The sequence below is a fragment of the Pecten maximus genome, chromosome 11 (genome assembly GCF_902652985.1).
Source record: "Pecten maximus chromosome 11, xPecMax1.1, whole genome shotgun sequence".
Lineage (NCBI taxonomy): Eukaryota > Metazoa > Mollusca > Bivalvia > Pectinida > Pectinidae > Pecten > Pecten maximus.
Genome location: NC_047025.1, coordinates 5,135,894 through 5,153,390, shown reverse-complemented (window position 1 = coordinate 5,153,390; position 17,497 = coordinate 5,135,894). Strand labels below are relative to the sequence as shown.

Here is a 17,497-nt window from a genome sequence, read left to right as displayed (position 1 = left end):
TAGCTATTCTAGCAGTTTATAGTTCATTTTTCCCCATTGTTTTGCACTTCATAATTAATATACATCTGATGATACATATGCATCTGGAAGTGTTTATTTTGTTTAGTGTCATTGACTTCATTTCTCAAATTTATCAAGTTCAAGAAATCTTAAAGTTACAGAAGATTCAAAACTTTACAAAGTCATTTCTGTTTCCATGCTTTAATTATGGTTGTTTTACTTTCCATTGTGGGGAAAGGGGACTTATTCATATCAATCAGATATAACTTTCATATAGTAAGGTTCCCATTTTCTTATTTGTATATTTCTGATTATTTATTTTTCATTATATCTCTTTAGTTAAAGTCCCTCAAAAGGTTCTTTATATTTCTTTCTGTTAAATATTTTCTTCTCATTTCTATATCTTCCCAGTTTCCTTTGGGTAAAATATGGTCATATTTAGGTGAATTTTGAGAATTGGTTGTTTTGCAGAATTCCTTTTTGTTTTGCAATACATCAATATTTTGCATGGCTATAATAAATATAGACATGCTCTGTCACTTCCTTTTATGTTGAATGTTTGAGTTTCTTTAAAAATTCCCATACTGATGGTGTTGGACATCTTGAATTTGCTGATTTGTCAGATCACAATGTTTTCAAACTTGTTCTGGAGCATTACTTATTATAGGGCACAGGGGCCAAACATGCAAACATTTGAAAATCTTCTACTCAATAACCCAGAGGCCAAGTGACCTGATATTGGGCCTGTAGTATGCTGTGGTAAAGTGATGCAAAGTTTGTTAAAATGAATGACCTTGACATACATTCACAGTCACAGGAGTCAAACATGCTAAAATATTGAAACACTTTTTTCTCAAATAGGCAAGAGGTCCAGAGAAGCAGGTCATTGATACAGGTCCATAGGGCATCTTGTTTGGTTGCTGCACAATAACTTAATTACTCTTTCAGGCCTGCAGGTCAATGGTCAATGTCACTATTTCTATAAATTGAAAATCAGTTGAAGTACAATATATTATGATTTCAGCTGAGCTGATTATGCTTATTAGAAGTTATCAAGTTCTACCTTGTGCCTGCTTTCAAGGATAACTTATAAGGGCCCGATGGTCAAGATCACTGCTACTAAAGAAAGTATTTGCTTAGAATACTACATGTAGCTTCAGGCTTGAAAGTCAAAGGTCAAGGATAATGTTACTATAAATAGAAAAAAAAATCAAAAAAATCATGTACATCACTTTTTGGTTGGATTCTATGCACTCAGACTTTGTCGAGTGCTTTATCGCAGAAATACTTTATTTTCCCCGAATAAAAAACTATCTTACACAGATTGTTTTATTCTTCAATGAACACAGGTGATATATACAGTAGTTTTTTTTTAATATATAAATACTTATTACCGGTTAGCTTGTAATAATAATAATAATAATAAAACTTTATTTCATGAGGGTTACATATTTAGTACAGTACTAATCTTACATATGGCCCTCACATAAAACATGAAGAAAACAAAAAATCACATTATCCTACCTTATCAACATTTTGGCGGCAAGGTCCAGAAATAAGATCCCATAGGCACACATACACCACCAAGGATGATTCTGTAGCTCGGTACCGTTTGGTAAGTAATCAATTTAACACAAGGTTACGAAAAAGACAGGTTACGAAGTTAATGGTCAGCTTTATCAGAAGTAATCAATTTCTGAAATGTGCTAAGTTTGCTTGGATTCACCATTTTGCATTCGATTTATCGATTAAGAATTACTGCTTCCTAACTATATCTTCTTTACACTCGATTCATCGATTTTGATTAGAACCACGGTTTTGTTATTATATCCGTTTTAAACCCGATTTATCCATTACGAGTTAAAATCATGGTTTCGTTAATATATCAGCATTCTCTTTATTTATAAAATATAATATCTTTCATTATCATCAAACAAATTGCATCAATAAGTACATATAGATAAACATACTCATATATGCGTATATATTCTGATAAAACATGCACACGCCTTCACACACACACACACACAGAAATGTAAGATACATCAATAACATTATTTATTACATTTTTACCAGTGAAATATCAAAAATTATTCATTCTGTAAAAGTGATATTTTTCACTAGTGAAAAATATCACTTTTGCTGATTTGACCAATCAAATTAATGATTAGAAAATACCAAAATAATTGACCAATCAGAAAGCCCGACATATATGTCCGCACCTAGACAGGGGAAACTACTTTTTTTGTTTACAAATTATCGCTGTAGTGCTGCGCACTCGTGAAAAATATCAAAATATTAGCCCCACTCGTGAAATATATTTGGTATTACTGAAGACACTGTTAGATATCCTCTATATATTTACAGGATATTTGACTGACCACCGAGATGTCCGACCAGGGAGAACTGTACGAGAATTCCTGGATTCTGTACCGTGTCCTGGACAGGTTTATAGGAAACCAAGGAATGGTTGCTGTCCGGAGGAGGACAGAACTTCTCGGGGAACATATAACAAATTGCAGCAAAATACCCTTAAAACGTTTTTTTACCGGAAGCCTGGTCGAGGGATTCGACATGGAAGGCTCGGACAGGGACTGGATGATTATTGATAGTGGTGTATTAGTTTTATGTCCTGGTCAGGAAACAAGTATTCCAGCAAATAGTTTAAATAAAACTGTTCTAGTGATGAGAAATGCGCACAGTCGTCCTGGCTATGTCAAATTGGAACTAGTGAATATGGGTCAGACTTGCTTTACCTATCTCAAGAAATCCATTGTACTAGTAGGAGATATCTATTTCATTTCAAGTGAAATGTGTAGACAGAATATTGCAGATATTTTTGGTGCTACTTTTTGTAGTGGATATAGACATTAATGGACCAGCTAGTACTATTTTAGATGATGAATCTAACGTAGGCGTTGATCAAGATTGTGTTATTTCTTTTCCGTGTAGAAGTTGGCCAAGAGAGGCTAATGAGTGGGTCAGAAGGCTTCGACTGCATGATTGGCCAAAGGAAACTTTGCTAGATGAGATAGTGAAAGGCGGTTGCCATCTTGTCCCTGTAGGCGATAAAACGTCTGGTGATACATTCCTACAATGGAGAATTTCATTTGTCATTGCGGAACGGAAACTTGTTCATTCTCTCACCCACACCCAATTCTTAGTGTACGGTCTGCTCAAGTACTTTTTTAAACAGACATCTGGAATGTTAAAAATCCGACTGGGTGATGTAGATATCATTTCATCATACATTATTAAAACCGCCATATTCTATGCAGTAGAAAACACAGATCTATCAATATGGCAAGAAAAGAATATATTTCTTTGTTTCATGCTGTGTTTGAAGATATTGATGACGTTGGTGAATGCAGGATATTGTCCGAATTACTTCATCAATAGAAACAACATGTTCCTTGGGAAACTTCACAATGAAAATAAAGGAAAACTTCTTGGATGTCTCAGTGAACTCTATAACATGACATGGAACTGTCTATCAGTTGGAACTTTCATACAGCCGTCGATAGGAGAACGTATTTATAGAGTGAGAAATGGAGACTTGGAGTATGTACTGCCTACACCACAACAATTAGAAAGGGAACGTGACATGAAAATATTCACTAAATTATTTGCAATCCTTTATTATTCTGATGCACTCCCCATTACCTTGAAACTTCTCTCTAATTCAACGTCAGACTTGGATGAATTCGTAGCTTACTTATCTACTGCAAAGGTATTGCAATGTACAGGGATGGAGAATTTTAAGAAGCACATTTCTGTTCGTGGAAATAAAGAAAAGTACATCTCCCTTAGGAAATGTAAAAAGTTTTTGACCCCACTAGCCAGAACATGTACAAGCCCAGGACTACTGACGTTGGCAACATATCACTACCAGACTGGGAATTACAAGAAAACACTAGAAATGTGTGAGCACATGATCTCTTCGTGGAAGGTTTATGTCAGTGACTGTTCAACATATAAGGGCAAAGACAGGTACGAACGCATGTATTGTGGACATGGGTACAATTTACTACATAAATGCCAGGAGGCGTGTGCGTCATTCGTCAGTTTTGATAACAACTGTATCCAGTTCTGTCCTTCTCAGTTACACGTGGAGTTAGAAGGAATCGATGATCCTACAATTCCCCTTTTCATCCCTCCACTCCCTTACGCTGTGTTCCTGTCTTTCCTGTGTTACCACAAACTCGGCGACACCAGGAGACGTGATGCAGAATTGGACCACCTTCGGGATGTGAAGTATGACGAACAAGGGGCTGGTAAACACTGGATTGTACATAATCTCCTTGGTATCTGTTTTGAGATAGTTGGAGATATAAAAATGGCTATGAGGGAGTACCAGGAGTCCTTGCGTGGCAAAATAACTGTTCTTTTTTCCCAACACCCAGCCACAAAAAGAATAGAACGGTTGCAACAGTCACAACAAAAATAATTTTAAAATCTTCATTGTAAAGAATGATGATGTACAAAAGCATCACACCAAATGTCATTAAATTGAGACATGGTTCGTGGTGTGGTAATTCAGTAAGAATGATTGTTATTTTCTTCTTCTCTTTTAGTCATTAGATGATCAAGTTATTAACAATCCTCATCAGTTACTCTATGACAGGGTATGACCAAGGAACCGGCGGTGTCAATTCAAATCAGGATGTTGGCATTGTCTTAATTGAAATTCTTAAACATTTAAACATTCTGCACAGAAAATTAGAAGCCTGATGCAGTTTGACAGTATTCCGCTGAAACGGTTGAATACTATTTCGCTTATAGACATTCTATGCAGAATATTAAGAGAACTTTATATGTGTGATGCAGATTGATATTATTTGGTTAATAATACTGCTCAGAATAGTCAGAAAAAAATCAGATATCTGATGCAGTTTTGATAGTATTCCGATTATAAATAAACTGCCAAGATCATGAAGAGAAAATAAGTTATCTGATACAATTTCATATTGTTCCGTTTATAGATGTACTGCCCAGATTATTCAGAGAAAATTGCATGTCTGATATTATTCCACTTATAGACATACTGCCAAGATTAAGAGACAAAGAAGGTGTCTCATGCAGATTGATATTATTCAGCTTGAGACATTCTGTTCAGATTATAAAGAGAAAACATATCTAATGCAATTTTATGTTATTCCCCTTCTAGACATACTACGAAATTATTCAGAAAAAATTAGTTTTCTGAGACGGTTTAATACTATTCCGCTTATAAATATACTGCCCAGATTATTAAGAGAAAAGAAGATGTCTGATACAGTTTTGATATTTTTTCGCTTATAGACATACTGCCAAGATTAATATTATTAACAGAAAATAAGATATCTGATGCAATTTCATATCATTATATTTATAGACATACTGCCAAGATTATCAAGAGAAAATAACATATCTGATATTACTCCACTTATAGACATACTGCCAAGATTATTAAAAGAAATTGAGAGGTTTAATACTACACTGTATTTCCCTTATAGACATGCGGTCCAGAATATTCAGAGAAAATCAAATGTTTGATTCAGTTTGATATCATTCTGCTTATAGAGACATGCTGCCCAGATTATTCAGAGAAAATTAAAATGACGGATGTAAGTTTTTTTTATATATTTTGCCAATATTGTATCTTTAACTTAATTCATTTTTGGTAATGAAAGCCTATACAGTCATCAAGCTGTACAGATAGATATTAGGTGATCAGTCTCGAGAATTTACTCTTTATATATGTTAAAGGACTCAAACAACTAAATAATTCATTATATGTTATTACTAGTGACCCCATCCCTTTATTTGCTCATTTGAAGTTCAAATGATGTGAAATCTATATCAAATTTAAGTTTGAAGTTTTTTCTATCAGATAAATGTTGTTACTGTATAGGTTTAATGGCATAAAAGAGCACTCGAAAGTAGTCGAAAGACTAGTACTGTAACCCTGATATTTACAGTACACTGGGGAACCCCCACCTGGGGAATTACTGCCCTTTTAAACCACGAATCCTACGTCATTCTATTTTCAGTAGGAACGTATATTTGATTTTCTAAATCTCAAGACCCTACTCTTTATTCTCGTATATAGAAAGTACCCATTTCTGATTTATTAACTCAGGAAACAGCTACAAACCTAAGAATCACATTTTCCTCAGAGACTTGGCTCATGTGAAACACCAGCTCATTTGCTGATTTAGTTTTGAGTCCTAAATGTTACGAAAGACAAGGGTATATTGAACTTAATGAATAATTGTATATCGACATCAACATTTTGTAAAAAAAATTCCCTTTCCATTTTTATTTTTTTGCTTGTTTTTGTTTTGTATTTTGTTTTGTTTTTTAATAATAAGACACATTAGGTGACATCATGCTATCAAGGTTATTTATATCATACACAAGGTTTTACTTGTTGCCAATTCTGCCAATCACGGAATCGTGAATGATTGTTACATATACACGATTTGTGTGTGGGCGGCCATATTTGTTGTACACATATGTTAATGGTGTGGCGGCGTGTGACGGGGTATGCCTACTCACATTTGGTACACGTGATAGGTGTGGTGTGGATGTGTGTGGAATAACTGAATTTTCAGCTTCACATGTACATATATGTAAAATATCAATGACATTTCCATATAATAGGTTGGCATAGTTGACCGATGTACTGTTAACATAGAGTTGACGCACACATGTACTGTTGGCAGAGTTGACACATGTATTGTTGCCAGAGTTGACACATATACTGTTGACACTGATTGACACATACACTGTTGTCAGAGTTGACACATGTACTATTGTAAGAGTTGACACGTACTGTTGACACTGAGTTGACACATATACTGTTGTCAGAGTTGACACATGTACTGTTGTCAGAGTTGACACATGTACTGTTGTCAGTTGACACATTGTACTGTTGTCAGAGTTGACACATGTACTGTTGACACTGAGTTGATACATATGTACTGTAGTCAGAGTTGACACATGTACTGTTAAAACACAGTTGACACACATGTACTGTTGACACTGAGTTGACACATGTACTATTGTAAGAGTTGACACATTGTAATGTTAACACAGAGTTGACACATATGTACTGTTGTAAGAGTTGACACATGTACTGTTGACACTGAGTTGACACATGTACTGTTGTCAGAGTTGACACATATACTGTTGTCAGAGTTGACATATTGTACTATTGACACTGAGCGGACACATGTACTGTTGTCACTCAGTTTACACACATGTACTGTTGTCAGAGTTGACACGTGTACTGTTGTCAGAGTTGACACATATACTGTTGACACTGAGTTTACACACATGTACTGTTGACACTGAGTTGACACATTTTACTGTTGTCAGAGTTGACACATGTACTCTTAACATAGAGTTGACACATGTTGGTTTTTCAGCATGTTACCGGTAATTAAAACAGAACTACACTTTCATCACTAATTTTATTTTACACCAAGTATTGTGTTACATACAGTTGATGACTTAAAAAGTACAAATAAAAAATTACTACATACATCTTTAAGTTGATTTTGTGTTAACATGTTAACCAATGTCATGCATTTTAGATGAAATCTGACAAATATTGAAAAAGGTTAAAAAAAATTATTAAATGTGTTCGTCATTAAATATTTATGTTTTTGGAAAGAAAACCAGTTTGTATAATAATGTTGTACAGTGTATATCCAAAACTTTACAATGGAACCTCTCTAAAATGAACCCCTGCTTAAAACATATTTCTGTGGTGTACATGTAGCTCTCACCTGTTACCTAATGGTGCTAAAAATATTTCAAATAACTAAGTTGATTGATAACATAACAGGCCAGTTATTGTTGTTGTACAACAGGAAGGTTCGTTAAAAGTTGATCAGGGTAATTTTTAAACAAAAAGCATTTGATCCTTATAGATAACAGTTGTAATATCACCATGACCTATACATAAATAAATAGAGTAATCATGCAGATAAGATAGGACAAAAAACAATACATGTCATACATCATTCAAATCATTATGGATCTTTAGAAGAAGTTGTTTGAATTATTTTTATCCTTTCAATTTGACCTTAAACAATTTTTCCCCCCCCCTCTAGGCAGTAAATTTATCCCCTGGAGCAGTAAACCTAAACCTCTCCTCTCGGGCAGTAAGCATATCCCCCCGAGCAGTAAACCCCTCCCCTGGGGCAGTATACATCTCTCCTTTGGCAGTAAACTTATCCCCAGGAGCAGTTAACCCCTCCCCTGGGGCAGTATACATCTCTCCCTGGGCAGTAAATTTCTCTCTCGGGCAGTAAACTTATCCCCCGGATCGGTAAACCTAAACCTCTCCCCTGGGGTAGTAAACCCCTCCCCTGGGGCGGTAAACATTTCCCACTTGGCAGGTAAGCATTAAGTGGCTTTTTATCAACTCTTGGTCTTCAGAAGAGGCATTGGTCAATGCCATCACACAGCTATATCAGGTGCATGCACATTGGTTAAGGCAAGTTAAACAATAGAAAATAGCTACATGTATGCACCAATTAATTAATAAATTAGTGGTATATGGGAAAGCTAAAGAGGTTCCACCTTAACTGTATTCTGCAATATTTAGAGAGAGCAGAAGTCATGCAACACATCTCATTCTTATATTTAGATGAAAATTTTGGTAATATTACTCTGTAAGCCATACTATCGTGAAGTTTCAAAGTAACCAAGGAAACTCCAGGATATCCAGACATCAACACAGAAGCATTCCAGGAAAAATCCAGACATCTACATTCACCGGAAAAAACTTTTCGATTTTTAATCTACATGATCAACTAAATATACATGACATCGGGAAAAAGAGAGTCAAAAACATATCTGAATAGAATATTAAAATATTTGTTCTTTTTTCACATGTAGATACGAAAAAAAAAAAGACTCACAACATGGTTGTCATGGCAACATATTAAGCACAACTCAGATATTCTTATCACAAAACTTTAATGTTAAAATTTCTACAGAGAATCATATAGTAATATAGTAATCTCATCTTAAAAAAAACATTGCGTGTAAAAAAAAAAAAAAATTATTTTTAAATTTTCAACATAAAACAAAAGAAATTTTGAACAACGATAATTCAATCAAAAGAGTTTTTATTTAAATTTGTTATATTACAGAGAATAAAACTACACAACAAAAATATACATCTACACGAGTACTCTATGATATAATGAATATATACGACACCCAATATACCCAATATACAATGAAGTTTGTGGAATTTCTACCTTGTTAATTAAGGGCCCTAAAAAACATTTGGTTTTTGGATTAATCTCTAAACTGTAAGTAAAAATTTATATGATTTGGATCCTCATTATATTGTTAATAAGCCGCTTGGGGAAAAAAATTATCAAAAAAGTTTAAAATTTGAATCAAGTAATTACAAACTTCCATGTTTATTGTAACCCAAGCATAACCATAGAACCAGCTATCGTATGGACATTTCTAAATTGTCACTCCGTCAGCTTTGTGACTGCTTTGTATAAAGTCTAAATCACGTAAAATTTCAAAACTGCCCATCCAACAGAATTTTTTTTTTTTTGATAAAAATACAGGTAAATGATAAAATCTGTTTATGACTTACAGGAAGTCTTTTTTGAAGCACAGATGTACTGTTTCTATCTAAACTTTATTAATTAAAAAGGTTATATTTTCTAATTGAAACATCACTTCTTAATTACAATATCATGTCTTCATGAAACAAACTTCCTTATCGATTGGGAAAAGCCGCATTTAAAATACAAACTCCATAAAATAATTTTAATGCTAATGCCCACAAGAAAAATCAGAAAAATTCCTGAACATTAAATATGGAAATCATAATATGATGATACTAAGATAAACACATTATACAGACAATCGAGGAATGTAGCCTCTCCAGATACAAAAAAGCATTTAATAGTACATTAAACGGGACTGATTCTATATCAAGATGGTAACTATAACATATAAATATTCTTGGTTAATGAATCTCTGAATTGAATCTGGCGATGTGTACAGCTTAATACATTTGACTGATAAAAAAATCTGACATTCTGATGCGACTCCCCTGTTTTGAATGTATCAAAATTGTTTCAATCACTATTGCTGAAACATAGGAATGTATCTAAGATTAGGGATTTCAGGTTCAAAACCAAGGAATAGTGAATAAGTAGAAACGGAAAAAGAAAAAAAAGGCTAAACGATCCCTGTTGGTGTCGGTAAAACAGGTTTACTGATCAATACATCATTTATTTTATTTTTTTGTTAGGGAGAGAATCGAATTACATTTATCATTCAACTTACTTGATGGAAATATATGGAATATATATATACATTTAGACTACATGTATTAGCATAACATACAAGGAAGCAATAAGCAAGAAATATATTCATCTAGTAGTATAAGTAAAATACAAATATATTTCTGTATAAACAAGAGAAAACTTCTCTAAAAATTAAACAATTTGGGTGAAAAAAAAAACGAAAATAAATTTGGATTTTTCAACTTAATTTTTCAGAATTATTTCACAATATATTTGCATTTCTAAAATGTCAAAGTTTGAAACAAAAGTTTGAATAAATGATTAAAATTGCAAAATGACATTCACGTTATAAAACTTTCTGTACATAAAAAAGTTTTTCTGTAACTGTATAATTCAAAGTAAACTTGTCTCCTTGGAAAGGACTTGTCTAGAGTCTAAGAATCCGAATATAGCATTGATTCTTACTCTTAAGACTATCTATATAGCTTTGGAATGAATATTGTTGAAAATCATAGTTGTTTGGGACAAGCCCATCAGTCCGCTTTGAAAACTGTCCATATACTGACTGAAAAAATCCCATTTGTCAAAAACAACTTCCCTAATAAAATGAGTATCTTTTCAATTTTCCTCAATACAGTTCTTTGTTAACATTTTCCCCTTGATGGGCCCCATTTTGAGACGAAAAGACTGGAACTCTGGTTGAGTCTGATTTGTATACTGTTATATATCATCTTTCCTCATAACAATTAAAAAAAATGTTCCAAAATTCAAGAAATAATCTTGGCTTTATGTTTCAATGGCTAATGTAACATGATAAAATATTCCAAGATGATTTAAAAGCACAGCAAGCTAACAGATAAAAGTTGTTGAAATAATTGTTTGAAACAATATAGAATATCTAATATAAGCTTAAGATCTGATTTCAGATGTTTGCTGCTAGCTAGGTGACAACTTTTTTTTTGATGTACCAAAAAGATACTTTGTATCATTTGTCAGCGGGAGATGACTTTGTGTCATGGTAGGCATTCAAGGGGAGGTAACTCTAGTTGAGATTGGTCAGCAGCAGTAGGACCGACACCAGACCGAGGAGGAGCTTGGTGGGTGTGGCAGCAGATGCACCGTTGGGATTCCGTGGCAGAGGACATTCGTCATTCTTGTCCCCGCTCAACTGACAGGCAGTCAACTTCACCATATCTGGGATGTCATAGGTCACCAGAGAACTTGACTCTGTTGACAAAATTTACAAATGTGAGAACATTATGAGGTTAACTACTTTATATATTCAATAATTTAATGGCTACTCAAATCACCAGTCAGTTAAATACCTATTTATGAAACAAGTGGTCCAATGGGCCTGTATCACAGCATTTGAAGTAGGTATGATTTCATGTCAGATACATACTAGTTTATGAAACAAGTGGCCCAATGGACCTGTATCACAGCATTTGAAGTAGGTATGATTTCATGTGAGATACGTACTAGTTTATGAAACAAGTGGCCCAATGGGCCTGTATCGCAGCATTTGAAGTAGGTATGATTCATATGTCATCAGTATTTATGACAGTATTTACATTCTAAGAAGAGTTGTTTTGAAGCTTTTTATTAAAGAAGATCATGTTCTCAAGAAAATTGGTGAAGGTTATTCATGTAGATCTAAATATCAGAGTCACATTAATCTGTTCAAGATACTCAAGACACCCTTGCCCTTAGTGACAATAATATGCCCCCATTCACTAGTCCAGTTAAATGATTTTACAGATGACCTAAGGTATATATCTAGAGCGTGTTATATAAATGTTCTGTTGAGTTTGCATTGCCTTATCTTTACCAATCGAAACAAGACATTTAATGTTTTTATCAAGGAGGACAGATCATGTTATTTATTATTCTGATAAAAGTACACATTTTCAGAAGTGTTTTTAACGTTTGTTATGTTCATTAGATTGTTAAACTTAATAATATTTGGTCTTGACCAATAGTATTGTCTTTATATAAAATTCTATGAGCAGATAATTTTGTTCACATTCAAGTAAATAATGAAATTCATCACCAATTTGTTGACCATTACAATGTGGACATTTTCTTTCCTTATACTCAATCTGGTGCAATCTGCCAGTTTCAATAATAAATCTATGATAAGTTGTACAAAATTTACAAAAGATGTATTCATCTTTATCAGTTAAAATATCTAAATAATTTTCAAAATTACAGTTATCCAAGTCAGAGAACCACTCTATCAATCCGTGATATTTGAGCTGTACCTGTGATTTGACCTTCAGCCCTTGTTGCCATGACCTCGATCCTTAGGTTAAGGGATTAAGTGTGAAAAATAAAGAACATTTTGTGAAGTATCATTTTCATAAAAATCCATCTTAGTTACTTTCTATCCTGTTTGAAGTTATTTACGATTAAATTAAAATTTGTCTATAATGTATACCTGGTTTGTAGTACAACTGAGCCGTAACTATGCCTTTCTTTATGTCAGCTACATCCTGAGTTCGGAAGGACTGTAAGCGGAACTGTTTCTTTCCCGTCTGAAAATAAAAACAAATATGATAACAATTAAGCTTATAATTTGACAGTACATTCATTACTAAGTGTATACCTGCCGTATAATTTGACAGTACATTCATTACTAAGTGTATATACCTGTCGTTAATTAAAATGCTTTGAATCACAGACATGTAATTTGAGATTAGAGTCCATCAGGCACCTGTTTTGCTCACCTGGATATTTGAGTAATCATGTTATTTTATAAATACAAGGAGGATATTGAATGGTTTCCCGTTTAATATAACATATACATGTATATTTTCACGAGTGTGAAGCACGAGTGAAAAATATCGAAATATTCCGTCATACTCTTGAAATATATATTACATTTAACGGGAAACCACTATTGCATTTCATATACTTAAAAACAAAATTAAAATCATTGAAAAATTAATAGTGTCAAAAAGTGCGGAAATCAGTAATGACGTCATCTCTTTGTGACGTTACTCCATGTCAAGTTGACAGCCCCATTTTAAAAGGACTGATCAGCGCAATTTAAAGTGTTTTCCGCTGTTATCGAAGCGTAAGTTCAAGGACCAGATGAGCTAAAACTCTTTTATAAAACAACAAAATCAATGTAAACACAATGTTAATTGTCATTAAACTAGCATCAGTATTGGTTATCTGAATAAGAAACCACAAAATGTTAAAATGTTTCCTTCACTTGAGACCGTCTTAGATTTCTTACGGCTTCTTACTGGACCATCAGGGTACGATGAACTAGTGGGTATAGGGATGTAGGGCCAGACAGTTTGGTGTTTACAGTCCCAGACCATAAGGGGACGATGGCCTAGTGGGTATAGGAATGTAGGTCCAGACAGAGTTTGGTGTTTACAGTCCCGGACCATCAGGGGACGATGACCTAGGGATGTAGGTCCATACAGTTTGGTGTGGACAGTCCCGGACCATCAGGGGACGATGACCTAGGGATGTAGGTCCAGACAGAGTTTGGTGTTTACAGTCCCGGACCATCAGGGGACGATGACCTAGGGATGGAGGTCCATACAGTTTGGTGTGGACAGTCCCGGACCATCAGGGGACGATGACCTAGGGATGTAGGTCCATACAGTTTGGTGTGGACAGTCCCGGACCATCAGGGGACGATGACCTAGGGATGTAGGTCCAGACAGAGTTTGGTGTTTACAGTCCCGGACCATCAGGGGACGATGACCTAGGGATGGAGGTCCATACAGTTTGGTGTGGACAGTCCCGGACCATCAGGGGACGATGACCTAGGGATGTAGGTCCATACAGTTTGGTGTGGACAGTCCCGGACCATCAGGGGACGATGACCTAGGGATGTAGGTCCATACAGTTTGGTGTGGACAGTCCCGGACCATCAGGGGACGATGACCTAGGGATGTAGGTCCATACAGTTTGGTGTGGACAGTCCCGGACCATCAGGGGACGATGACCTAGGGATGTAGGTCCAGACAGAGTTTGGTGTTTACAGTCCCGGACCATCAGGGGACGATGACCTAGGGATGTAGGTCCATACAGTTTGGTGTGGACAGTCCCGGACCATCAGGGGACGATGACCTAGGGATGTAGGTCCATACAGTTTGGTGTGGACAGTCCCGGACCATCAGGGGACGATGACCTTGGGATGTAGGTCCAGACTGAGTTTGGTGTGGACATGGTCCCGGACCATCAGGGGTCCATGACCTAGAGGTCTTCTTACCTCAACGCCTGCAATGTAGATGACCACATTTCCATTAACGTTTTCTACACGGGATGCCCCTTTTATGGTATCGGTATTTGTGCTGAAACCTGATGGTGCCTGGTAAGAGATTAGACCCATTTCTCCGGTCTCGCCACTGTCTAACAACCTACAAGCCAAAAAAATACATTATGCCAATTTAACAGATATACTGTGAACAGAAAGGTCTGGAATGATATTAAAGTATTTACTATAATGATATTACATATCATTGTGTATATATATAAAGACAAAGAACGCTTTTCATATTACGCATATTTAATTTGAACGTTACTGATTCTTACGTGACGTCCATGATGACATCAAAGACGTTGACGTTGACAGCTACGGTGTTCGTTTCTATGCTGAACTTTGGCCTACTGTTCTGGGCGTCAGCTAGCACATTGTACTTCCACAATAGCTAGAAAAAAATAAGCATATTATTTATTATTTAATAATATTACAAAACAATATCATATTCCTTATATGATAATATAATATTTATAAAAATATTATACAAATGCAGACTTCGAATATGCAAATCCAAGTTGAGTGTATCATAATACCAATATAGGTATATCTATAATCACGGGAACAGGTATTTATCAAGCTTTAAATCTAGAAATTAGAAATGACTATATATTTATCAGGTATTTACCAAGCTTTAAATTCAGAAATTAGAAATGACTATATATTTATCAGGTATATATCAAGCTTTAAATTCAGAAATTAGAAATGACTATATATTTATCAGGTATTTACCAAGCTTTAAATTCAGAAATTAGAAATGACTATATATTTATCAGGTATATATCAAGCTTTAAATTCAGAAATTAGAAATGACTATATGTTAAACACATTCTACCAAGTGGGTGGTAAACAATTGGCATATACATATGTCTACATGTAGATATAGGTACATGTAACAAAGGTTTGTAACTTGGCAATATGGTTTGCTTTGAAGACAATGATGATGAAAACGTTCAAAGGAAAGATGATGTGAGAAGATATATTAACGCCTACACTGATACAAATATTTCCTCCAACATTTTCATATTATGTATAGATATAGCAGAAAATTAGAATTACAAGATGGTTTTCTATTTTCTATTGTGATGTTTTACCGTTCAAATTGGAGTTATTAAGGGCCAGATACCAGAAGTAACATGTCAAATACATATTATATGTATATTCTGAAACAGAACAAGCTGATACGCTGAGGATAAGACGTTATTGTACCCACCGAAAGAAGGGCGACGCCTTTCCCAGTGACGCTAAATGTGACGTCGGTTGTATCGTCAGGCAGCTGAATAAAAATGAATGTTCATAAGTATATATGCAAATAAAAAAACATAAATATATATGCAAATAAAAAAACAGTGTTCAAAAACTGAATCCATTTATAACAGCACATATCTTGATAAGACGGTAGTGGTTTCCAGCTTGGTTAATGGGCTTTGGTTACCATGGAAATGGAGCCAACTACCTGGTTACGTTGGTAACTGGCCTTTGGAAACATTATATATATAGGTACAGTGTAAATAAACATTGGTTACCTAAGTAACCAGGTTTTGGTTACTTTGAAAACCTGGTAACTGCTGTGGTTACCTTGGCAACCTAGGCCACAATGACATTGTTTTATTCTACATTGCATGCTAATCCATATCACATATAAATTCAAACATTTTGCTAAATACCATTTTGATTTAACAAGAGTTTTAATTGTAGTTCTTCTTAAGATGTCATTCAAATATTACAGGCAAGGATAAATACTATATCAAATGGAAATGCTACATTTTCATTCCGGATGAAGATTGGATATTCTGTTGATTGATGATCTACTTTGGAAGTTGTCTCACTTGAGAAGGGTCACATGATTGCATGGTTAGAACATTATCACTATACATGTAATATATAGACAGCTATATATAGTCTATATATATATACACAATCATGTTTTAACTCAAAAGTATATGCACGTAATTTTATGATGAAGGAAAGTGGTCTGGAACTGCACTGTTGACTTATTTATATGGTACATGTTGGTAAAACAGCGAGCTCAACACAGAGGTTTTACGATGGTCCGATTTTTAACAAGAAAATTTCTGTAAGTCATAAAAGCCGTTGTTGCCACTTGACACCCTGAAACCTCAGCAGTTTCTGCGATTAGCAAGTTGCATTGGATTGGAACAGGACCGGACGGGGATGGGGAGGGGACGGGACGGGGACGGGGACGGGGACTGGGAGAGGGGTGGGTGACGGGGACGGGGGACTGGGGACTGGGGACTGGGATGGGGACGGGGACAGAATGGAACGGAACAGGATGGAAAGGGACAGAACGGGATGCGACAGGTCGGAACAGACATGGGTATAACACACTTTATGCTATTTCATTTCTTGGCAAGATCACAAAAATCGGACCATAGGAAGAACCTCTGTGTTGCGCGCACTGTTTTTCGGACACATTACCTGGAGTTTTGGTTGGACCTCTTGTATACACCTGTATCTATGCCAGGGTTGTCTGGATTTCTACAATTCCCTACCATTATGTCTCCACCCACCCACCAACCCTTCCTCGTATTAAGATGGTACATATGTTATAAGTATCAGATTTTCCTTCCAGGCCAATTAGCAGGTATAAATCAAATACAAAAACACTGCTGTATCGGGGAAATAAATTGAAGGCTAAAATACAGCATCACATCTAGTCATTGATCAAGATAAACACCTTTTCCTTTTGTAGGAGGTATTTGTTGTTGTCGTTGATAGTGAGGGTGTTGGTTACGCCCCCAACTGTATACTGGACAGCCAGATTCATGCCTGCACTACTTCTCCCAATCAGGATAGAAATCCCGGCGATTGCTTGGAGTCCCATCACAGTATCCTAAATCAGAAAAACACTTGCAAACTGTATTGGAAGTGAGAGTCTCATTATGATAATCACACAGATGTTTTAGTGAGAGCCCCA

The 17,497-nt window shown here is 35.3% G+C and overlaps 2 protein-coding genes across 4 annotated transcripts in view; one reads left to right on the top strand and one right to left on the bottom strand.

Annotated features, from left to right (window-relative positions):
* Positions 1-2,388: 2,388 nt before the first annotated feature.
* Positions 2,389-8,908, top strand: LOC117337758. The gene is made up of 2 exons (XM_033898868.1): positions 2,389-2,469; positions 2,786-8,908. The coding sequence occupies exons 1-2, from the start codon at positions 2,389-2,391 to the stop codon at positions 4,445-4,447; spliced, it is 1,743 nt and encodes a 580-aa protein (XP_033754759.1). The 3' UTR covers positions 4,448-8,908.
* Positions 8,093-17,497, bottom strand: part of LOC117338182 (alpha-2-macroglobulin-like) — a 240,187-nt gene continuing 230,782 nt past the window's right edge. For all 3 annotated transcript variants that reach the window (XM_033899429.1, XM_033899431.1, XM_033899430.1), the window contains exons 33-38: positions 17,258-17,413; positions 15,773-15,835; positions 14,835-14,950; positions 14,512-14,659; positions 12,715-12,811; positions 8,093-11,504 (exon numbers count right to left, since the gene is read on the bottom strand). In XM_033899429.1, coding sequence (XP_033755320.1) covers positions 11,320-11,504; positions 12,715-12,811; positions 14,512-14,659; positions 14,835-14,950; positions 15,773-15,835; positions 17,258-17,413 — 765 coding nt within the window. In that variant the 3' untranslated portion in view covers positions 8,093-11,319. The remainder of the gene's footprint in view (positions 11,505-12,714; positions 12,812-14,511; positions 14,660-14,834; positions 14,951-15,772; positions 15,836-17,257; positions 17,414-17,497) is intronic.

Excerpts from the sequence above, each read along its gene's own strand:
- LOC117337758 (XM_033898868.1), top strand. The coding sequence starts at position 2,389 with ATGTCCGACCAGGGAGAACTGTACGAGAATTCCTGGATTCTGTACCGT. Across the intron at positions 2,470-2,785 it reads TTATAGGAAACCAAGGAATG|GAGATATCTATTTCATTTCA; the intron begins GTTGCTGTCCGG and ends TTGTACTAGTAG.